Source organism: Lissotriton helveticus, chromosome 1_2 (assembly GCF_964261635.1).
Source record: "Lissotriton helveticus chromosome 1_2, aLisHel1.1, whole genome shotgun sequence".
Lineage (NCBI taxonomy): Eukaryota > Metazoa > Chordata > Amphibia > Caudata > Salamandridae > Lissotriton > Lissotriton helveticus.
The window spans coordinates 297,907,882-297,925,403 of NC_136058.1; the positions used below are offsets into that span (position 1 = coordinate 297,907,882).

General features: G+C 49.3%; 1 protein-coding gene across 2 annotated transcripts in view; it reads left to right on the forward strand.

The window, feature by feature from the left end:
- The window catches only part of LOC144801703 (E3 ubiquitin-protein ligase HECTD3-like), a 507,926-nt gene that overhangs the window by 404,486 nt on the left and 85,918 nt on the right, over positions 1–17,522 (forward strand). For both annotated transcript variants that reach the window (XM_078671764.1, XM_078671765.1), the window contains 2 exons: positions 228–434; positions 2,849–2,978. In XM_078671764.1, the coding sequence (XP_078527890.1) occupies positions 228–434; positions 2,849–2,978 (337 nt within the window). The remainder of the gene's footprint in view (positions 1–227; positions 435–2,848; positions 2,979–17,522) is intronic.

Genomic DNA, 17,522 nt, shown 5'->3' on the forward strand with positions numbered 1-17,522 from the left:
CCATTTGCAACTCACTATCAAACATCTACCACTCTCTTGCTTTTGTAATGGTAACAGATGTGGTGCCCACAGGCTGGGCTTTCCTGCCATGAATCTTCCACCAACCACATAGTGAAATCCCCAGACCCTTATGTTGTGGTTTGGTGTCGGCGGTAGCTCAAAGTTCAAACGCTGATTCCCTCATTGCTGTTTTAGAGACAGCCTGTTTTGACTGCTCTGTCCCCTAGGTGAATCTGCTGGAGGTGATGGAAGTGATTGACAAAGACACGTTCGATTACCAGTTCTGTGGCGAGCTAACGTACACCACTGTGCTCAGTGACCAGCAGGTGGTGGAGCTGATCCCCAACGGTGCCAGTGTGGCCGTACGCTACGAGGACCGCAAGGAGTTCATCCGCCTGGTGCGAAAGACACGCCTGGAAGAGAGCAAGGAGCAGGTAGGGGTTGGCAACACCAATGACTGAAATCACATTCATAAATATTAGTAGAATATTTACCAAATCACTCAGTTGCGGTACTAAACTAATCCTATGCATGAGATATTTACAGAAACGTTGCTTGTGCACTTATGCCTATTTCCACAGCCGAAAGCCTGATAGGTATCCATGCATGAATATATTGTGGTGCTATCAAGAAATGTGATAGTCCAGATTATTGGACAGCTGTCTTCTTTACTGTTCAAGGCTAGCCGAGCAGGATACACATCAGATGAGGAGTTACTGCAAGAACTGGTATAGATTTACTCTTAGATACAGCTGCCTCCACACTCAGTGCACATAGAACATTCTCTCAGTCCACACTCTAGAGAAGTAGCCACGAAACATTTCTATGCCTGCTTACCACCCTTAGAATAATTTAATTGGGATCACCAACATAGAATGAGATTTTCTCACAATAAAACGGGATATGGTGGGATGTTGGAAGCAAGCTGAATCATCGTAGTATGCCCAGAGGGTGTTCCCCCCACAGAAACATTGATATTCAAAGGCACTTATCAATTTATACCTGTGAATATAAACAGGGGGCAGAGGGGCATTTTGAAGGATATATCCAAACACTGCTCTGTATTAACTTTTTTTCTTAGACTAGATTCAGTGTGTCGTGGAAACTGTGTTGTAAATTAGGGGGCAGGGCGTATAAGAGAATTTGTGATCTGGAATGCATTGATCAGTCAAGCCATTTTGACAAAAAGTATGTGCATTATTACCTTATTATTTGCTTATGTTTGCACGTTTAGAGTTTCAAATATTAAAATGACGTTTGCTTATCTCTCTAAAAAGGTGATATTGCAAGGACATTTGAGAGATGCTGTTAGTGTACTAAGTGCTGAAGGAGTTTTAGTCATCCTGGAAATGAGTAAAGGTCATAAAACCAAGTTACTAGTAAGAGGTAACGATTACTAATCTGTCGTGGCATAACTCAATATGGCCGGCATCAGTTTCCGCTTTTCCATGTGTGATAGACAAGGTGAAATTGCTAGGTGTCTAGATTGATGAGACTCCTTAATAGATCCATAAAGGGCACCTTCTCCGGTTGTATTTACATCATGTGCTCCTTAAAGAAAGTTCTCCATTTTATATGCAAAGCAATGCCCAAACAAGTAGTCACTGCGTGCGTCCTTCACACCTCTACAGTTGCAACAGTGTTTTTTCTACACCCTCCAGCCAAGGAGCTGGAAAAGTTGCAACACAGACAACATTTTGGATGACAGTTTGACCATCTTAGTCAATATAGATAAAGTTTTTATTGCTTCCAAGTACATTAAAGAACTCAACTCAGATTTACTAAAAATGTGAGCATTGCAGCATCCTTAGTTGCTACTCTGCGTTGCGTAAAATGGAGCGAGCAGGACAGCGTCATATCTATCAAGATGTGACCGTGTCTACCTCTATCCCTGCGCTGCCTTACTTTAGGCTGCCAGGCACCCGTGATCTGTAGTGAAAGGGTGCATGCGTTGTGTGAAGAATAGCTTTGGTACAGAAAGAGGGCCCTTCAAGTACAAAAACTATCCTTTAACACGTTTACCACATTGCCTGTGTGCAGAATCAGCATACATGCAAAGCAGGAAAAATCTGTTGAAATGAAGCATTTCGCCTTGTTATGCCTGCCTCAAGAAGGCATAAGATTTTAAGGGAAATAACGGTCTTTGATTGTTGGTGGATATGGATTTGCATCAAAACCCATAGCTGGTTGCATGGGAACTTCCATGTCCCACCCAAGGAACACCCTCTTGGGAAACTATCCAATGCAAAACCTGATTTGTGTAGGATAGTAAATTCCAGTATAGCACTTTGCTTCAGATTTGTGCCACAAAAGTAAGGCAAACCCAGCACAAAGTGTTTGTAAATATGGGCCCCCGTTTGAAGCTGATTGCTTCTCCAAATGCATTCTCCTGCAGTCTCTCTGGTCTAGCAACCAGTTACTATTTAAGGTAGTGCATTAAAATATAGCTTGAGCCATAGGGTGAGTGCTCTGTTAACTACAACCCAAACACTAGAACTCTCTTCCTTTTTCGTTTTGTCAACTGGAAAGCTACATCCTCATCAGGAAGGCCCTCAAGGCATACCTAGTCTGTTTTTGTGGATTGGAGATCCTGGTGGGGATTCTTTAGGTATAAGTCTCATAGCACCATGATGCTCCTTGGAGACCTCATCAAATTACCCTTTGCAACTGTATTCACAAGAGACATCCTGTAAGGAGGACTTACAGTTTTTGTAACTTAATCTCTGAATCATGGTATTCCTTTTCTCTTCTCTTCTCTTTGTATTCATCTGTTCTGTCTGCCCCCTCCTGTTTGCCTCTCCACCACACCCCCTTCTATTCTCCTTGTCTAATCTGCCCTGAACCTCAGATTGCAGCGATGCAGGCTGGCCTGCTGACGGTTGTCCCGCAAGCAGTCCTTGATCTCTTGACCTGGCAAGAGCTGGAAAAGAAAATTTGTGGTGATCCTGAAATTACAGTGGAGGCCTTAAAGAAATTTAGTGAGTAGCGTTCATCATTCTGTATTGAATTTAGAGTGTTTCTCCATGAGTCATGAATAAAATCAAAACAATTTCTAATTTGCTTCATCTCTACATCACTGCATGAAATCAACTATATGCCCAGGTTAGTGTATCTGTTGTATCTATATGAGGAATTAGGAAGATTTCAGGTTCCCTTTATCTCATCACATCATTAAGTGAAATGATGAATAAGACAAGTATATCAGTGTTTGGATGTGTGTGTGGGTATGTGTGTGTGTGTACGCATGTGTGTGTGTGGTCCTCATAAAGATAGGTATGTTATGTTGTGGGTGGGTGTATGGGTATGTGTGTGTGTCTGTCTGTGTCCACGTGTGTACTTAGAACCTTCCATAAATGTTTAAATCGATTCTTTCAGCTTCAGAGTACGGTCTTTCTCATATCACTGCATGCAATGATGACTTCTCCAGATGTCCTATCTATTATTACTTATATCAGACCTGAAAATATAACACTTGCAGTTCAGAATAAGCACCAGGCAATGGATGCCCACATTTACTTACTGACTATCCTTGCTCATCTTAGAACTCCTATTCCACTCATCACTCAATTCCTTAGCATCAATAGGGCTAGTATTTGCTCCTTTTTTCATTACTTATGTCACTGATGCAGAGACAGTTTTATTTGGAACTTTCATTTCTCTTCCAGGGGATCCTCATCAATAGTCATAAGCATTAGAATATTCCCGCCAATGCGCGGGACCCCGGAAACACTATATTATATGTGAGATATATATATACCTAATTATGAGAAACCCCACCCAGAAATGCTGAAAAAATGGGGGAAAAGCAATTTGGAGGCCTCAAAAAATCTAATTCTGATTTTAATAGAATATGCTGAGATAGACCGTGACATTTTGCTTAAAGAGTTGGCAACAATTAATGAGGAATTGCTCAAATTCGAACCAAATGATTTAATTACCTCATTGAGAAAGGAAATTCAGGAGAGAGTAAATGGACATGAGGAAAAAATCAAAACCCGTAAAGCGTGGAAATTTGCACGTGATAAAGATGATTACGAGCATGGTAAAATCTACACGTTTGCACGCAAGTTTGAGGATGCCAAGCGCTTGAAAATTAATCAAAACAAGGCATTGCCGCTAACTGACGGGGGAGCATCCTCAAGCCAATCTTGTACAAGAGAGCAACCAAGAGAGCACTTACCCAGCACAAGTGACTCCAACTCCAACCTGAGCAGTATTGACAGCGATAATTCAACAACCGGTGAAGATGGGGATGAGCCCTTAATGGTTCTTGATTTGGGCGAAGAAATTGATTTTTTAGTCAACGCCCGACTGCAAACCTTGCGCCCACGCAAGCAGCAACAGCAGCAGAAAAAAGGGCCAGAATCAACCGGCGCAGGAAAGAGCGACGCCGAAAAAATAGATGCAAGAAACAACAACAAAAAGAAAAAATTCTGGCACAAGAAGAAAAATCAAATGAAAAAACAATAATTAATCTCTCATCCCAAACTTTGACGATAGCGGAACAGCAATTACTCAGTCTTGGGTTAACTTACTGTCCTTTGACGGACTTTAATTATTCAACCACAAGAATAGATATATTCCGCTATATTCGAAAGCTCAAGTTGTCCAAATTCTTTAAAATCAAGCAGAATACATGCACAACGGAATCAGACTCAGCTACACCAACCACTTCTAATCTCCAAGCTAGTGACGTAAGAGGTTTACTCACTCTGTGCCAGTTGGATCAAGGTACGAATGACATGGATGACAACATATCGACTCAGGAAGAACTAAGATCTGCTGAAATCCCACAGACGGGAGCAGGATCAAGCCCATTTAAACCATCATCTACATTTATGCCCATCATGCCTAAAGATGCAATAGATTCATTTCATGATGTGGTAATATCAGATTTGAAGAAATTACACCACCAGATCAAACACCGTGGCAGGATCAAACATGATAAGGAAAAACAATACTGGGACTTTGTATCTAGATTAAAAAACGACTATCGCAATATAGTGTGCAGCTCCGATAAGGGCGGCAATATTGTTATATGGCCACAGGAACAATATATTGCTGAAGCCACTAAACAGCTATCAGATTCATCATGTTATACAAAAGCTGATGTTAAAATGTACGACAAAGCAAGGGACAAATTGAGAAAACTTCTCTGTTAGAACCGGGAGTCTCTGGTTGGCAAAGGTAAGTACCTTGGCCCAAGTAGGGACCCCTAGCTCCGGTCAGGGCGACGGAATAACCCTCTGAGATAACCCCTGCTCACCCTCTAGGTAGCATGGCGCGAGCAGTCTAGGCTAAACTCGGAGACAATGTGGATAACATTTGCACTTAACACAACAGCAATTCCCAATCCACCACAAACTGAGACCACACAGGTAAGTATATATAAAATATAACTTTATCTAATTTCAGCCTGTAAATGAAGCAGTTGCATGATAATCACTTCTTTAAAACACATAGCATTCTTAGCTTAAAGGTTGCACGTTAAACACTTCATTTAGAACAAGGTTGCACTTAATTCTTAGTAGGTCTTGTAAATAGGCAGTTCTCAGCATAACAATAAAAATAGTCTCTAGTCTCTCAAATCAGGCCTCAAAAATAGGCCCCTAATTTCTATGCACTTCGCTCTCAAAACGAACAGTCAACACCAGGCCCACGTGTACTGATATTTATGGGCATTCAGGCGCTGTCAGACACTCCCTCGCGAGGCCCAGGGACTCTTTCTCGTCCCCGGGGCAGCCTCGCGTCTTCCTTGATCACAGGCGCACCACTGCGCACCAGCCGTGCAGACTGCACGCGTCCCCGCCCCGGCCGGTCCCCTTTCCTCTCCCGCCCGCTCTCGACAATCCAACGAGCGGCGGGGGAGGCGGTGAAGCTCACCTGATGGAGGGACGGCGGGCCAGGGGTGCGGGACGCTTCCAGGTCCCTCGGCGGGGTCGGACCTCTTCCCCGGTCCCGGCGGTGATTTTGGGGAATCCTGAGGCACCTCCTGCAGCTTCAGCGGAGGCAGCCAATCCGGTCGCGGCCCTCAGTCGAGCCCCTTTGAGCGCGAGGCCGCCAACCAATGGCAGCGCGGCCTCGCCGATGACGCTCCGCAGGCTCAGCCAATCACGGCACACCACAGCTGATGACGCTGCGCTGCGCGGGCCAATCCCGTCGCGGCGTTAGTGAGGGGGCTCGGCTCCCTCAGCCAATGGGGTCGCGGCGGCTTCGTTCTTTGCCGCGGCCGCTCCTGGTCACGAACAGCAACTTCCAGGGGTGATCCTGGCCCCGGGCTGCGACGGTGATTTGGCGGCAAAGGGTTTTAAAGGGCGCTGGTCAGAACTAGACCCCCCTCTCGACCTTGCCACCACCTGGGAGCAGATTTCACGAGGGGAGGCTCCACAAGCCTCCAACCCTCACGATTAATGTGCCGATGAGCACACCGATCTCCTCCTCACGCTCCGCAGTCCAGCACCACGCGTCTCGGGTCCCAACAGCACGATTTTGCAGCTGTTTCCTGGGATAGCTTTAGGAACCTTTAGCCCTGGGTTCCCAGCAGGAGGCCAGCTCTTCTCAGGCCCTTGGAGATTCAGTTGCAGACACAGCACACAGCAGAGTCTTGGCAGTTTCAAGTAGGCAGGGTCACAGCACACAGCAAAGCCCCTTTTCTTCTCCTCAGCTTCCAGGTAGACAGTAGAACAGGTCAGCCCTTAGAGCACACAGCAAGGCAGTCTTCCTTTAGTTCCCTAGCTGTCCTCCTTCCAGCAAAGGTTCCTTCTTGGTTGCAGAATTTCAGAATCTAACTCTCTGCAGACAGGGGTCCTTTCCTTATACCCCCCAATGTCTTTGAAGTTCTTTGTGCATGGAGGCCCTGGGTCCAGTCTAAACCAGTTCTGGGGGTTGCGGAGCACTGAGGTGTCTCTGGCTTTCTTCTTCCTGTCAGCTTCAGGGCCAGTGGGGTCAGTTGACCACCAGGAGAGAGCTAATGTGGGGGAGGTAGGCAGGCACAGCCCAGCACTTATCTGGCATTCCTTCCTCCCTCCTCCCAAGCAGGCAGATGTGCCCTTTCATCCCCGGGATGGCTCCGACCCTCTCCTCTGGGGCTCTGCAGCCCCTTCCTGTCACATCCAGACCAGGCAGACATTCCACAAACCCAGGCACACAGAAAGGTTTAGACAAGAGAACAGCCACTTTCTAAAAGTGCTATTCTCCAACACAGGATTTAAAAACACCCTTCACTAAAAGATGTGTCATTAAATTCTGAGTCCAGGGATATCTTTCACTTATGTCCCATCTTGTTCCTATGGGGAGATAGGCTGGTATCACATGGGCCCAGCCCCCCTCCATGTTACTCTATGGAGCAAGATAGCCTTACAGCAGTGAGCACACAAAATGGCTGTAGCCCACTACCAGAGCATAGTACCTGCACTAGCACATGCCCTACCTTATCCATACACTGCACCCTGCCCAGGGGGGTACCTTGAGCCTTCCATAGGGGTGACTGATGTGCACAGACAGGGAAGGATTAGGCCTAGCCAGTGGGGACACTGGCCAGGCTGACATGGCAGTCACTGACTGCACACAGGCCCTGCGCTGGCAGGCCTGAGTCACCTTTTAAAAGCTACTCATGTGGGTGGCGCAATCTGCGCTGCAGGCCCACTAGTAGCATTTGTCATCACCAGCCCTGGCACACACAGTGCCCTCTACTAGGGACTTCGTGGTGATACAAATATGCCAATTAGGTATACTCAATCAATATCACAATTTACAGAAGGAGCACTTACACTCTGACACTGATCAGCAGTGACAGAGTGTCCAAAACATCTAAATCAGCAAAAACGAAATCCAGCACAGCATCAAAACACATGAGTCAGAGGCAAAAAGATGGGGGAAGAACCACGCCAAAAGGTGTCAGGTCTAACACGTGTCCCCTCCAGCTGAAAGTGGGGAGAACTACCCAACCTCTTGGGAGTCCTCATCACTAAGGCGGAAGAATCTGGACAGACCGTCAGCGTTGGCGTGTTCTGTACCAGGGCGGTGCTCCACCGTAAAATCCATCCCCTGTAGGGAAATGGACCACCTCTACAATTTTGGATTCTCACCCCTCATCTGCATTAACCATCTGAGGGGCCTGTGGTCGGTCTGAACACGGAAGTGAGTCCCAAACAGGTAGGGCCTCAGCTTCTTCAGAGCCCAGACCACAGCGAAAGCTTCTCTTTCAATGGCACTCCATTTTTGTTCCCTGGGGATCAGCCTCCGGCTAATGAAAGCCACAGGTTGGTCTCCTCCCTCGTCATTGATCTGTGAGAGCACTGCTCCCACGCCTTGCTCTGAAGCGTCAGTTTGCACAATGAACTCACTTGAAAAGTCAGGTGCCTTAAGCACCGGTGCTGTGCACATGGCAGTTTTGAGGGTGTCAAAAGCAGTTTGACAGGCCTCAGTCCAATTCACTTTCCTGGGCTGATTCCTAGATGTCAGCTCTGTCAAAGGGGCCACAATGGTGCCATAGCCTTTGACAAACCGTCTGTAATACCCGGTGAGACCTAGAAAGGCTCTCACCTCAGTCTGGGTCTTGGGGGGTTCCCAAGCCAGAATGGTATCAATTTTTGCCTGTAGGGGCGCCACCTTGCCGCTCCCCACCTGGTGTCCCAAGTACACCACAGATCCCTGCCCTATCTGGCATTTACTGGCCTTGATAGTGAGGCCTGCCTTCTGCAGAGCCTTCAACACTTCAGTGAGGTGTTGCAGGTGTTCCTCCCAAGTGGAGCTGAACACCGCAATGTCATCCAGGTAGGCTGCGCTGAATTGCTCCAGCCCTGCCAGTACCTGGTTGACCAATCTCTGAAATGTGGCGGGGGCATTTTTCAACCCAAAGGGCATGACACGGAACTGGAAGTGTCCTTCCGGCGTTGAAAATGCTGACCTCTCCTTTGCCCCGTCAGTTAAAGCAATCTGCCAGTACCCTGAAGTCAAATCAAAAGTACTCAGGTACTGGGCAGCTCCCAACCGATCCACCAGCTCATCAGCTCTGGGGATGGGGTGCGCGTCAGTCTTCGTGACCGCATTGAGCCCACGGTAGTCCACGCAGAACCGAAGTTCTGGGGGGCCACCGGGGGTAGCAGCTTTCTTAGGCACTAAGACCACTGGGCTAGCCCAGGGGCTGCTGGAGGGCTCAATAACCCCAAGCGCCAACATCTTGGAAACTTCTTCCTTGATGCTAGCTCTGACCTTGTCAGCCACCCTGTAAAACTTCTGTTTCACAGGCATGCTGTCTCCAGTGTCCACGTCGTGGACGCACCATTTGGTGACACCTGGGGTCAGGGAGAACAGTGGGGCGAACTGACCCAACACTTGGCGACAGTCCTCCTGCTGTTCGGGGGTCAGGGTGGGGGAGAGGACCACACCATCCACTGACCCATCTTGCTCCTTGACTGCCAGGAGGTCAGGGAGAGGATCACTATCCTCCTCCCCTCCAACATCTGTAGCCATGAGCATAGTCACTTCAGTTCTCTCAAAGTGGGGTTTGAGGCGGTTCACATGTAGCACTCTCAGGGGCTGCCTGGGAGTCTTCAGGTTAACCAAATAGGTAACCTCGCTCTTGCGCTCCACCACCTCATATGGGCCAGACCACTTGTCACGGAGCGCACAAGGCTCCACTGGCGCCATCACCCACACCTTCTGACCAGGTTGGAACTCAACCAGAGAAGTGTTCTGGTCATACCACCTCTTCATTTCCTCCTGGCTAGCCTCCAGGTTCTCTTGAGCGAGCTTCCTGAAGCGCTTGGTCTGGTTGCGGATGGCCAGCACATAGCTGAACACATCCTGAGGGGTTTTCCCACGGGATTTCTCCCACCCCTCCTTCACCAGAGCCAGAGGTCCTCTGACAGGGTGGCCATACAGCAACTCAAAGGGACTGAACCCTAATGATTTCTGAGGCACCTCCCTGTAGGCAAACAACAGGCATGGCAACAAGACATCCCATTTCCGCCTCATGGGCTCTTCCAGGCCCATAATCATGCCCTTCAATGTGCGGTTGAATCTCTCAACCAAACCATTTCCTTGAGGGTGGTAAGGAGTGGTGAATTTGTAAGTCACCCCACACTCACTCCACAGGGACTTCATATATTTAGAAATGAAGTTTGTCCCGCGGTCCGAAACGACCTCCTTCGGAAATCCCACCCGGGAAAAGATCCCCATCAGGGCACGGCCCACCACTGGGGCGGTGACTGTCCTGAGCGGAAGGGCTTCCGGGTACCGGGTGGCATGGTCCACCAAGACCAGGATAAACCTGTTGCCTAGGGCTGTCTTGGGATCCAGGGGCCCCACGATGTCAATGCCCACCCGCTCAAAAGGGGTGCTCACCACGGGAAAGGGTTGGAGGGGTGCCACGCGCTTCCCTCCACTCTTGCCACTGGCCTGACAAGTCTGACAAGACTTACAAAAGGCAGAGACGTGCGTCTTCATCTGGGGCCAGTAGAAATGGGTGACAAGCCTGTGATAGGTCTTGTCTTGCCCCAGATGTCCTGCGAGAGGCACGTCATGAGCCAGACCCAGTAGGAAGTTCCTGAAGCGCTCCGGTACCACCAGCACACGGGCTGCGCCGGGCTCAGCGAACTTAGGCTCACTATAAAGTAAGTCATCCTCCCAATAGATCAAATGCTCCTTGGACCCCAGGCCTGCGGCCTGGTCGGCAGCCTGCTGCCGCACACCAATGAGAGAAGGGCACTCCTTCTGAGCCTGGCAGAATTCCTCCCTGGAGGGACCACCCTCTTGCTGCCACTGGGACAGCTCAGGCAATTCCCCTAGTTCGGCCACCTGCTCCCCTGTAGGTTCCAGGGCATCCCCTTCCGGGTCTGCCTCCTCCTGGACCGTGGGAACAGTGGGGGCCGGTTTCCCGCGCCCTCTACCCCTTCCTCTCTTGGCAGGTCCCTGGGCCATTGTTCCAGGCTCCAGCTCTGTTAGACCGCCCTCTCTTGCTGTCATTGCACGGGTGGACACACAGATCCACGCAGGCAAACCCAACATCTCCAAGTGAGTCCTGTGCTCCACCTCTTTCCAGGGGGAGCTCTCCAGGTCATTACCTAATAGACAATCTACAGGCAAGGCATCACTTACTACAATCTCCAAAATACCGGAGACTCCTCCCCATTCAAATGGAACTTTCGCCAGCCTGCAGTAGCGCACTGAACTGTCAGCTGCCACCACAGGCCGGAGTACCTGGGGAACAATTTGCTCTTCAGACACCCACTGACACCTAACAGATGTCACGCTGGCCCCTGTGTCTCTCAGAGCCTCCACCACCTGTCCATTGATGGTTACCTTCTGCCCGTATTTCTTAGTGTTTTGGGGCAGCAAGGTTTCCTGGGCCATCTCTCGGTCTCCTAGAGAGACAAGGGTCATCAATGCTAACCCCTCCTCCCCACTAGAAATCAAATCCCCTCCCAAAGCTACACTGGCTATCGCCGGAGCTGGAGCTGGAGCACCAGTGGGTGCAGATTTCTTCTTTGGACAGTTTGGAGCAATGTGCCCCACCTCCCTACATGCATAGCAAGTGAGGGTCTTCTTGTCCTGCGGGCCCTTAGGGGGCCAGGACTTCTTAGACTTGGGGGGTTGAGACACCTTCTCTTGGGAACTACTTTGGGGCCCTTTAGAAGACTCCTTTTGATTACCCGTGTCCCCCCCACTCTTCTGCTGGGGACCCTGTCCACCTTTGGCTGGGGTACTTACCACCCCCTTGTGGACCCTGGTGCTAGTCCACCGGTCCGCCTCTTTAGCAAGCTCACTGGGATCAGTTAACTTACTATCCAAAAGATGCTGGCGCAGCTCTGGGACACACAAACTACTTAAGTGCTCCCTACTAATCAAGTGACACAACCCCACATAATCAGTAACTTTGCTGCCCTTCATCCAACCTTCCAGTGCACGCGTGTACATACTCACACACTCCACCCAAGTACTTGAATCAAGCTTCTTGAAGTTCCTAAACTTCTGGCGGTACTGTTCAGCAGTGAGCCCATACCTGAGGCACAAAGCCTCCTTCATGGCGGAGTAGGACAAAGCATCCTTTGCTTCTAAGGGTGCCAAAACATCCCTCCCAGAGGCCTCAAAATGCTTCCACAACCCTGCTCCCCAATTCTTCTCAGGCACCTCATTCATCATACGCTCTGAACCACGCATAAATATCCTCACCCCTCTGATAATTCTGTACCAGATCCTTTGGTATGTATACCTTACCCGCCTGTACTGGTTGTGCGCTGCCACCATTAGAACTGGACCCTCTCTCTTTATATTTGAAATCCAATTCCTTCATGCTCCTCTCATGAGCCAATTGGAGCTTCTTCTCCTCTAGAGCGAGCGCCTGCCTTCTCTCCTGCGCCGCTCTCTCCTGCGCCTCTTTCTCAACTTCCAAGCGCAGTCTCTTCTCATCGGCTTCCGCCCTGAGCTTCAAAAGCTCAATCTCATGGGCCCTAACTCGCTGATTCTCCTCTATTTCCTCTGGAGACATAACCCTACTGGAGTGGTCGCTGCCGGTCCTAGACCCTGGCTTCCTCACTGGCAATTCACTGGGCAAAAACCCGTTTTCCGGTGTGTCTCCCTCTCCAGTAGCAGCTTCCAGGGCACCATGTTTGGCCTCCCACCAGGCCCTCAGAGCTGTCCGTAGCTCTTCCTTATTTGCGCCGCCCCTTACTGGGCATTCAAGCTGTCTGCAGAATTTTCTCAGTTGCTCCTTGTTATAGGTGAGCAACTCCTGGCTTTCAAATTCCACTTCCCCTTCTGCATTCATGCTTTGCGCGTTCTGAGACATGTTACCTCCTACCCCTTTTTCAACTAAAAAGGTTTCACCAAAAAGAAAAAATCCTGCGCAACCTGTTCCGTTAAACTAGACTAGTGATGTACAAGAAATCACTGCAGGTCAAGTGCAATCATTAGTTCAAAATCCGCACCGCGAGCCACCAATGTTAGAACCGGGAGTCTCTGGTTGGCAAAGGTAAGTACCTTGGCCCAAGTAGGGACCCCTAGCTCCGGTCAGGGCGACGGAATAACCCTCTGAGATAACCCCTGCTCACCCTCTAGGTAGCATGGCGCGAGCAGTCTAGGCTAAACTCGGAGACAATGTGGATAACATTTGCACTTAACACAACAGCAATTCCCAATCCACCACAAACTGAGACCACACAGGTAAGTATATATAAAATATAACTTTATCTAATTTCAGCCTGTAAATGAAGCAGTTGCATGATAATCACTTCTTTAAAACACATAGCATTCTTAGCTTAAAGGTTGCACGTTAAACACTTCATTTAGAACAAGGTTGCACTTAATTCTTAGTAGGTCTTGTAAATAGGCAGTTCTCAGCATAACAATAAAAATAGTCTCTAGTCTCTCAAATCAGGCCTCAAAAATAGGCCCCTGATTTCTATGCACTTCGCTCTCAAAACGAACAGTCAACACCAGGCCCACGTGTACTGATATTTATGGGCATTCAGGCGCTGTCAGACACTCCCTCGCGAGGCCCAGGGACTCTTTCTCGTCCCCGGGGCAGCCTCGCGTCTTCCTTGATCACAGGCGCACCACTGCGCACCAGCCGTGCAGACTGCACGCGTCCCCGCCCCGGCCGGTCCCCTTTCCTCTCCCGCCCGCTCTCGACAATCCAACGAGCGGCGGGGGAGGCGGTGAAGCTCACCTGATGGAGGGACGGCGGGCCAGGGGTGCGGGACGCTTCCAGGTCCCTCGGCGGGGTCGGACCTCTTCCCCGGTCCCGGCGGTGATTTTGGGGAATCCTGAGGCAACTCCTGCAGCTTCAGCGGAGGCAGCCAATCCGGTCGCGGCCCTCAGTCGAGCCCCTCTGAGCGCGAGGCCGCCAACCAATGGCAGCGCGGCCTCGCCGATGACGCTCCGCAGGCTCAGCCAATCACGGCACACCACAGCTGATGACGCTGCGCTGCGCGGGCCAATCCCGTCGCGGCGTTAGTGAGGGGGCTCGGCTCCCTCAGCCAATGGGGTCGCGGCGGCTTCGTTCTTTGCCGCGGCCGCTCCTGGTCACGAACAGCAACTTCCAGGGGTGATCCTGGCCCCGGGCTGCGACGGTGATTTGGCGGCAAAGGGTTTTAAAGGGCGCTGGTCAGAACTAGACCCCCCTCTCGACCTTGCCACCACCTGGGAGCAGATTTCACGAGGGGAGGCTCCACAAGCCTCCAACCCTCACGATTAATGTGCCGATGAGCACACCGATCTCCTCCTCACGCTCCGCAGTCCAGCACCACGCGTCTCGGGTCCCAACAGCATGATTTTGCAGCTGTTTCCTGGGATAGCTTTAGGAACCTTTAGCCCTGGGTTCCCAGCAGGAGGCCAGCTCTTCTCAGGCCCTTGGAGATTCAGTTGCAGACACAGCACACAGCAGAGTCTTGGCAGTTTCAAGTAGGCAGGGTCACAGCACACAGCAAAGCCCCTTTTCTTCTCCTCAGCTTCCAGGTAGACAGTAGAACAGGTCAGCCCTTAGAGCACACAGCAAGGCAGTCTTCCTTTAGTTCCCTAGCTGTCCTCCTTCCAGCAAAGGTTCCTTCTTGGTTGCAGAATTTCAGAATCTAACTCTCTGCAGACAGGGGTCCTTTCCTTATACCCCCCAATGTCTTTGAAGTTCTTTGTGCATGGAGGCCCTGGGTCCAGTCTAAACCAGTTCTGGGGGTTGCGGAGCACTGAGGTGTCTCTGGCTTTCTTCTTCCTGTCAGCTTCAGGGCCAGTGGGGTCAGTTGACCACCAGGAGAGAGCTAATGTGGGGGAGGTAGGCAAGCACAGCCCAGCACTTATCTGGCATTCCTTCCTCCCTCCTCCCAAGCAGGCAGATGTGCCCTTTCATCCCCGGGATGGCTCCGACCCTCTCCTCTGGGGCTCTGCAGCCCCTTCCTGTCACATCCAGACCAGGCAGACATTCCACAAACCCAGGCACACAGAAAGGTTTAGACAAGAGAACAGCCACTTTCTAAAAGTGCTATTCTCCAACACAGGATTTAAAAACACCCTTCACTAAAAGATGTGTCATTAAATTCTGAGTCCAGGGATATCTTTCACTTATGTCCCATCTTGTTCCTATGGGGAGATAGGCTGGTATCACATGGGCCCAGCCCCCCTCCATGTTACTCTATGGAGCAAGATAGCCTTACAGCAGTGAGCACACAAAATGGCTGTAGCCCACTACCAGAGCATAGTACCTGCACTAGCACATGCCCTACCTTATCCATACACTGCACCCTGCCCAGGGGGGTACCTTGAGCCTTCCATAGGGGTGACTGATGTGCACAGACAGGGAAGGATTAGGCCTAGCCAGTGGGGACACTGGCCAGGCTGACATGGCAGTCACTGACTGCACACAGGCCCTGCGCTGGCAGGCCTGAGTCACCTTTTAAAAGCTACTCATGTGGGTGGCGCAATCTGCGCTGCAGGCCCACTAGTAGCATTTGTCATCACCAGCCCTGGCACACACAGTGCCCTCTACTAGGGACTTCGTGGTGATACAAATATGCCAATTAGGTATACTCAATCAATATCACAATTTACAGAAGGAGCACTTACACTCTGACACTGATCAGCAGTGGCAGAGTGTCCAAAACATCTAAATCAGCAAAAACGAAATCCAGCACAGCATCAAAACACATGAGTCAGAGGCAAAAAGATGGGGGAAGAACCACGCCAAAAGGTGTCAGGTCTAACATTCTCCTTCAGTACAAAAGGGAGGGTTTAATCTCCATTCAAGAATTTAAATTCCTGCATGTCGAATTACCCTGCATGGCACGTTTTTATCTAATACCTAAAGTCCACAAGGAAGTAACACCCGTACCGGGAAGACCAATTATATCAGCTATAGACAGTATGGGTGAACACCTTGCTCAGTATATTGACTATTTCCTGCAACCTTTGGTGGTGAAATTACCTACATATATTAAAGATACGGGACATTTTTTGAATAAAATCCACAATACCACCTGGACAGACAACTCTCTGCTAATTACGCTAGACATTGAGGCTCTGTACACGAGCATTGAACATCAGAAAGGTTTGAAGGCCATGGAGTTCTTTTTAGGGACAAGGCCGGTTGATTGTTACAACCACAGTAAAATGCTCATTTCATTGACAGCATGGAGTCTCAACCACAATTTCTTTATGTTTGGCAAGGAAATATACCTGCAGCGGAGAGGGGTGGCGATGGGGGCCTGCTTCTCCCCGAGCTACGCATGTCTCCATGTGGGGTTTTGGGAGAGGCAGGTCCTTATGGGAACACTTCAAGAGATTTTTAAAGAACATGTCCAGATGTGGGTAAGATTCATAGATGATGTGTTTTTAATTTGGAGGGGAGATGTTTCCAGTGCACTTGCGTTTATTGATCAACTAAATAACAATGATTATAATTTGAAATTCACTCATCATATCAGTGAACAATCAGTTGATTTTCTAGATGTAAGGGTATATCACAAATCTGGCAAAATTGCAACTACCCTTCATAGAAAGACTACTGCTGGCAATGCAACTCTGCATGCCAGCAGTTCTCATCCGCAGCACACAATAGAAAACATCCCCTATGGAGAACTGCTCCGTTTAAAAAGAATTTGCAGCAGTGAGGATGAATTGGAGAGATGCACTAATGAAGCACTTAGCAGATTCAGGAGGAGAGGGTATCATGCTGACACTTTAAAGAGGGCAGTTCAAAAGGTCAATGAAAAATCCAGGGAATGCCTTCTACAGCAGAACAGTGTTAATACAACCACCGAAACAAGTTCTGAAGAGTCTGAATTAAGATTCATTACACCGTATAGTTGCCAGAACAGGAAAATTAGATCAATCCTTACCAAAAGCTGGCCGATCTTACAAACAGACAATGTGATAGCATCTGACCTCCCTGATAACCCTAGAATCACTTTCAGGAGAGGGCCGACCCTCCGCAATCATGTCACCAATGCGTTTCCCGAAATCCTCAAACCGAAAACTTGGTTCCCGCAACATCAGGGCTTTTTTAAATGCTCTAGTTGTCGGGCATGTAGGTTTGGTGTAAACACCAGTACCTACATGACTCCTTTCAGTCCCACGCCTGTCAAAATCAAAGGCAAATACGATTGCAGAACGGAGTTTGCTGTGTATGTCCTGACGTGTACTTGCGGCCTGAGGTACGTTGGGAGTACTCGGCTTGCGGTGCACGTCAGGATTTTACAGCATCTCCGAGCAATTGTAAACAACGACAATGCCTACCCGGTGGCGAGACATTTTAAAAGTGTCCACAATAATAATTTGGAAAGTCTCAGCTACTATGTCCTTACCTCTGTGCCTCGTCCTCGTAGAGGAGGAGACAGAGACAAGTTACTTCGCCAACTGGAATCCAGAATGATATTAGAGCTAGATACCAAGGTCCCGAATGGGTTGAATACCACTGAGGACCTATATCATTTCCTATAAAGTCACTATACTCTGTATATATTAGCCTTAACGTGACATCTGGTGTTAGTAGGCATTATATATCCTTTTGCCTAAAAGCTTATCAGTGGAGTCCG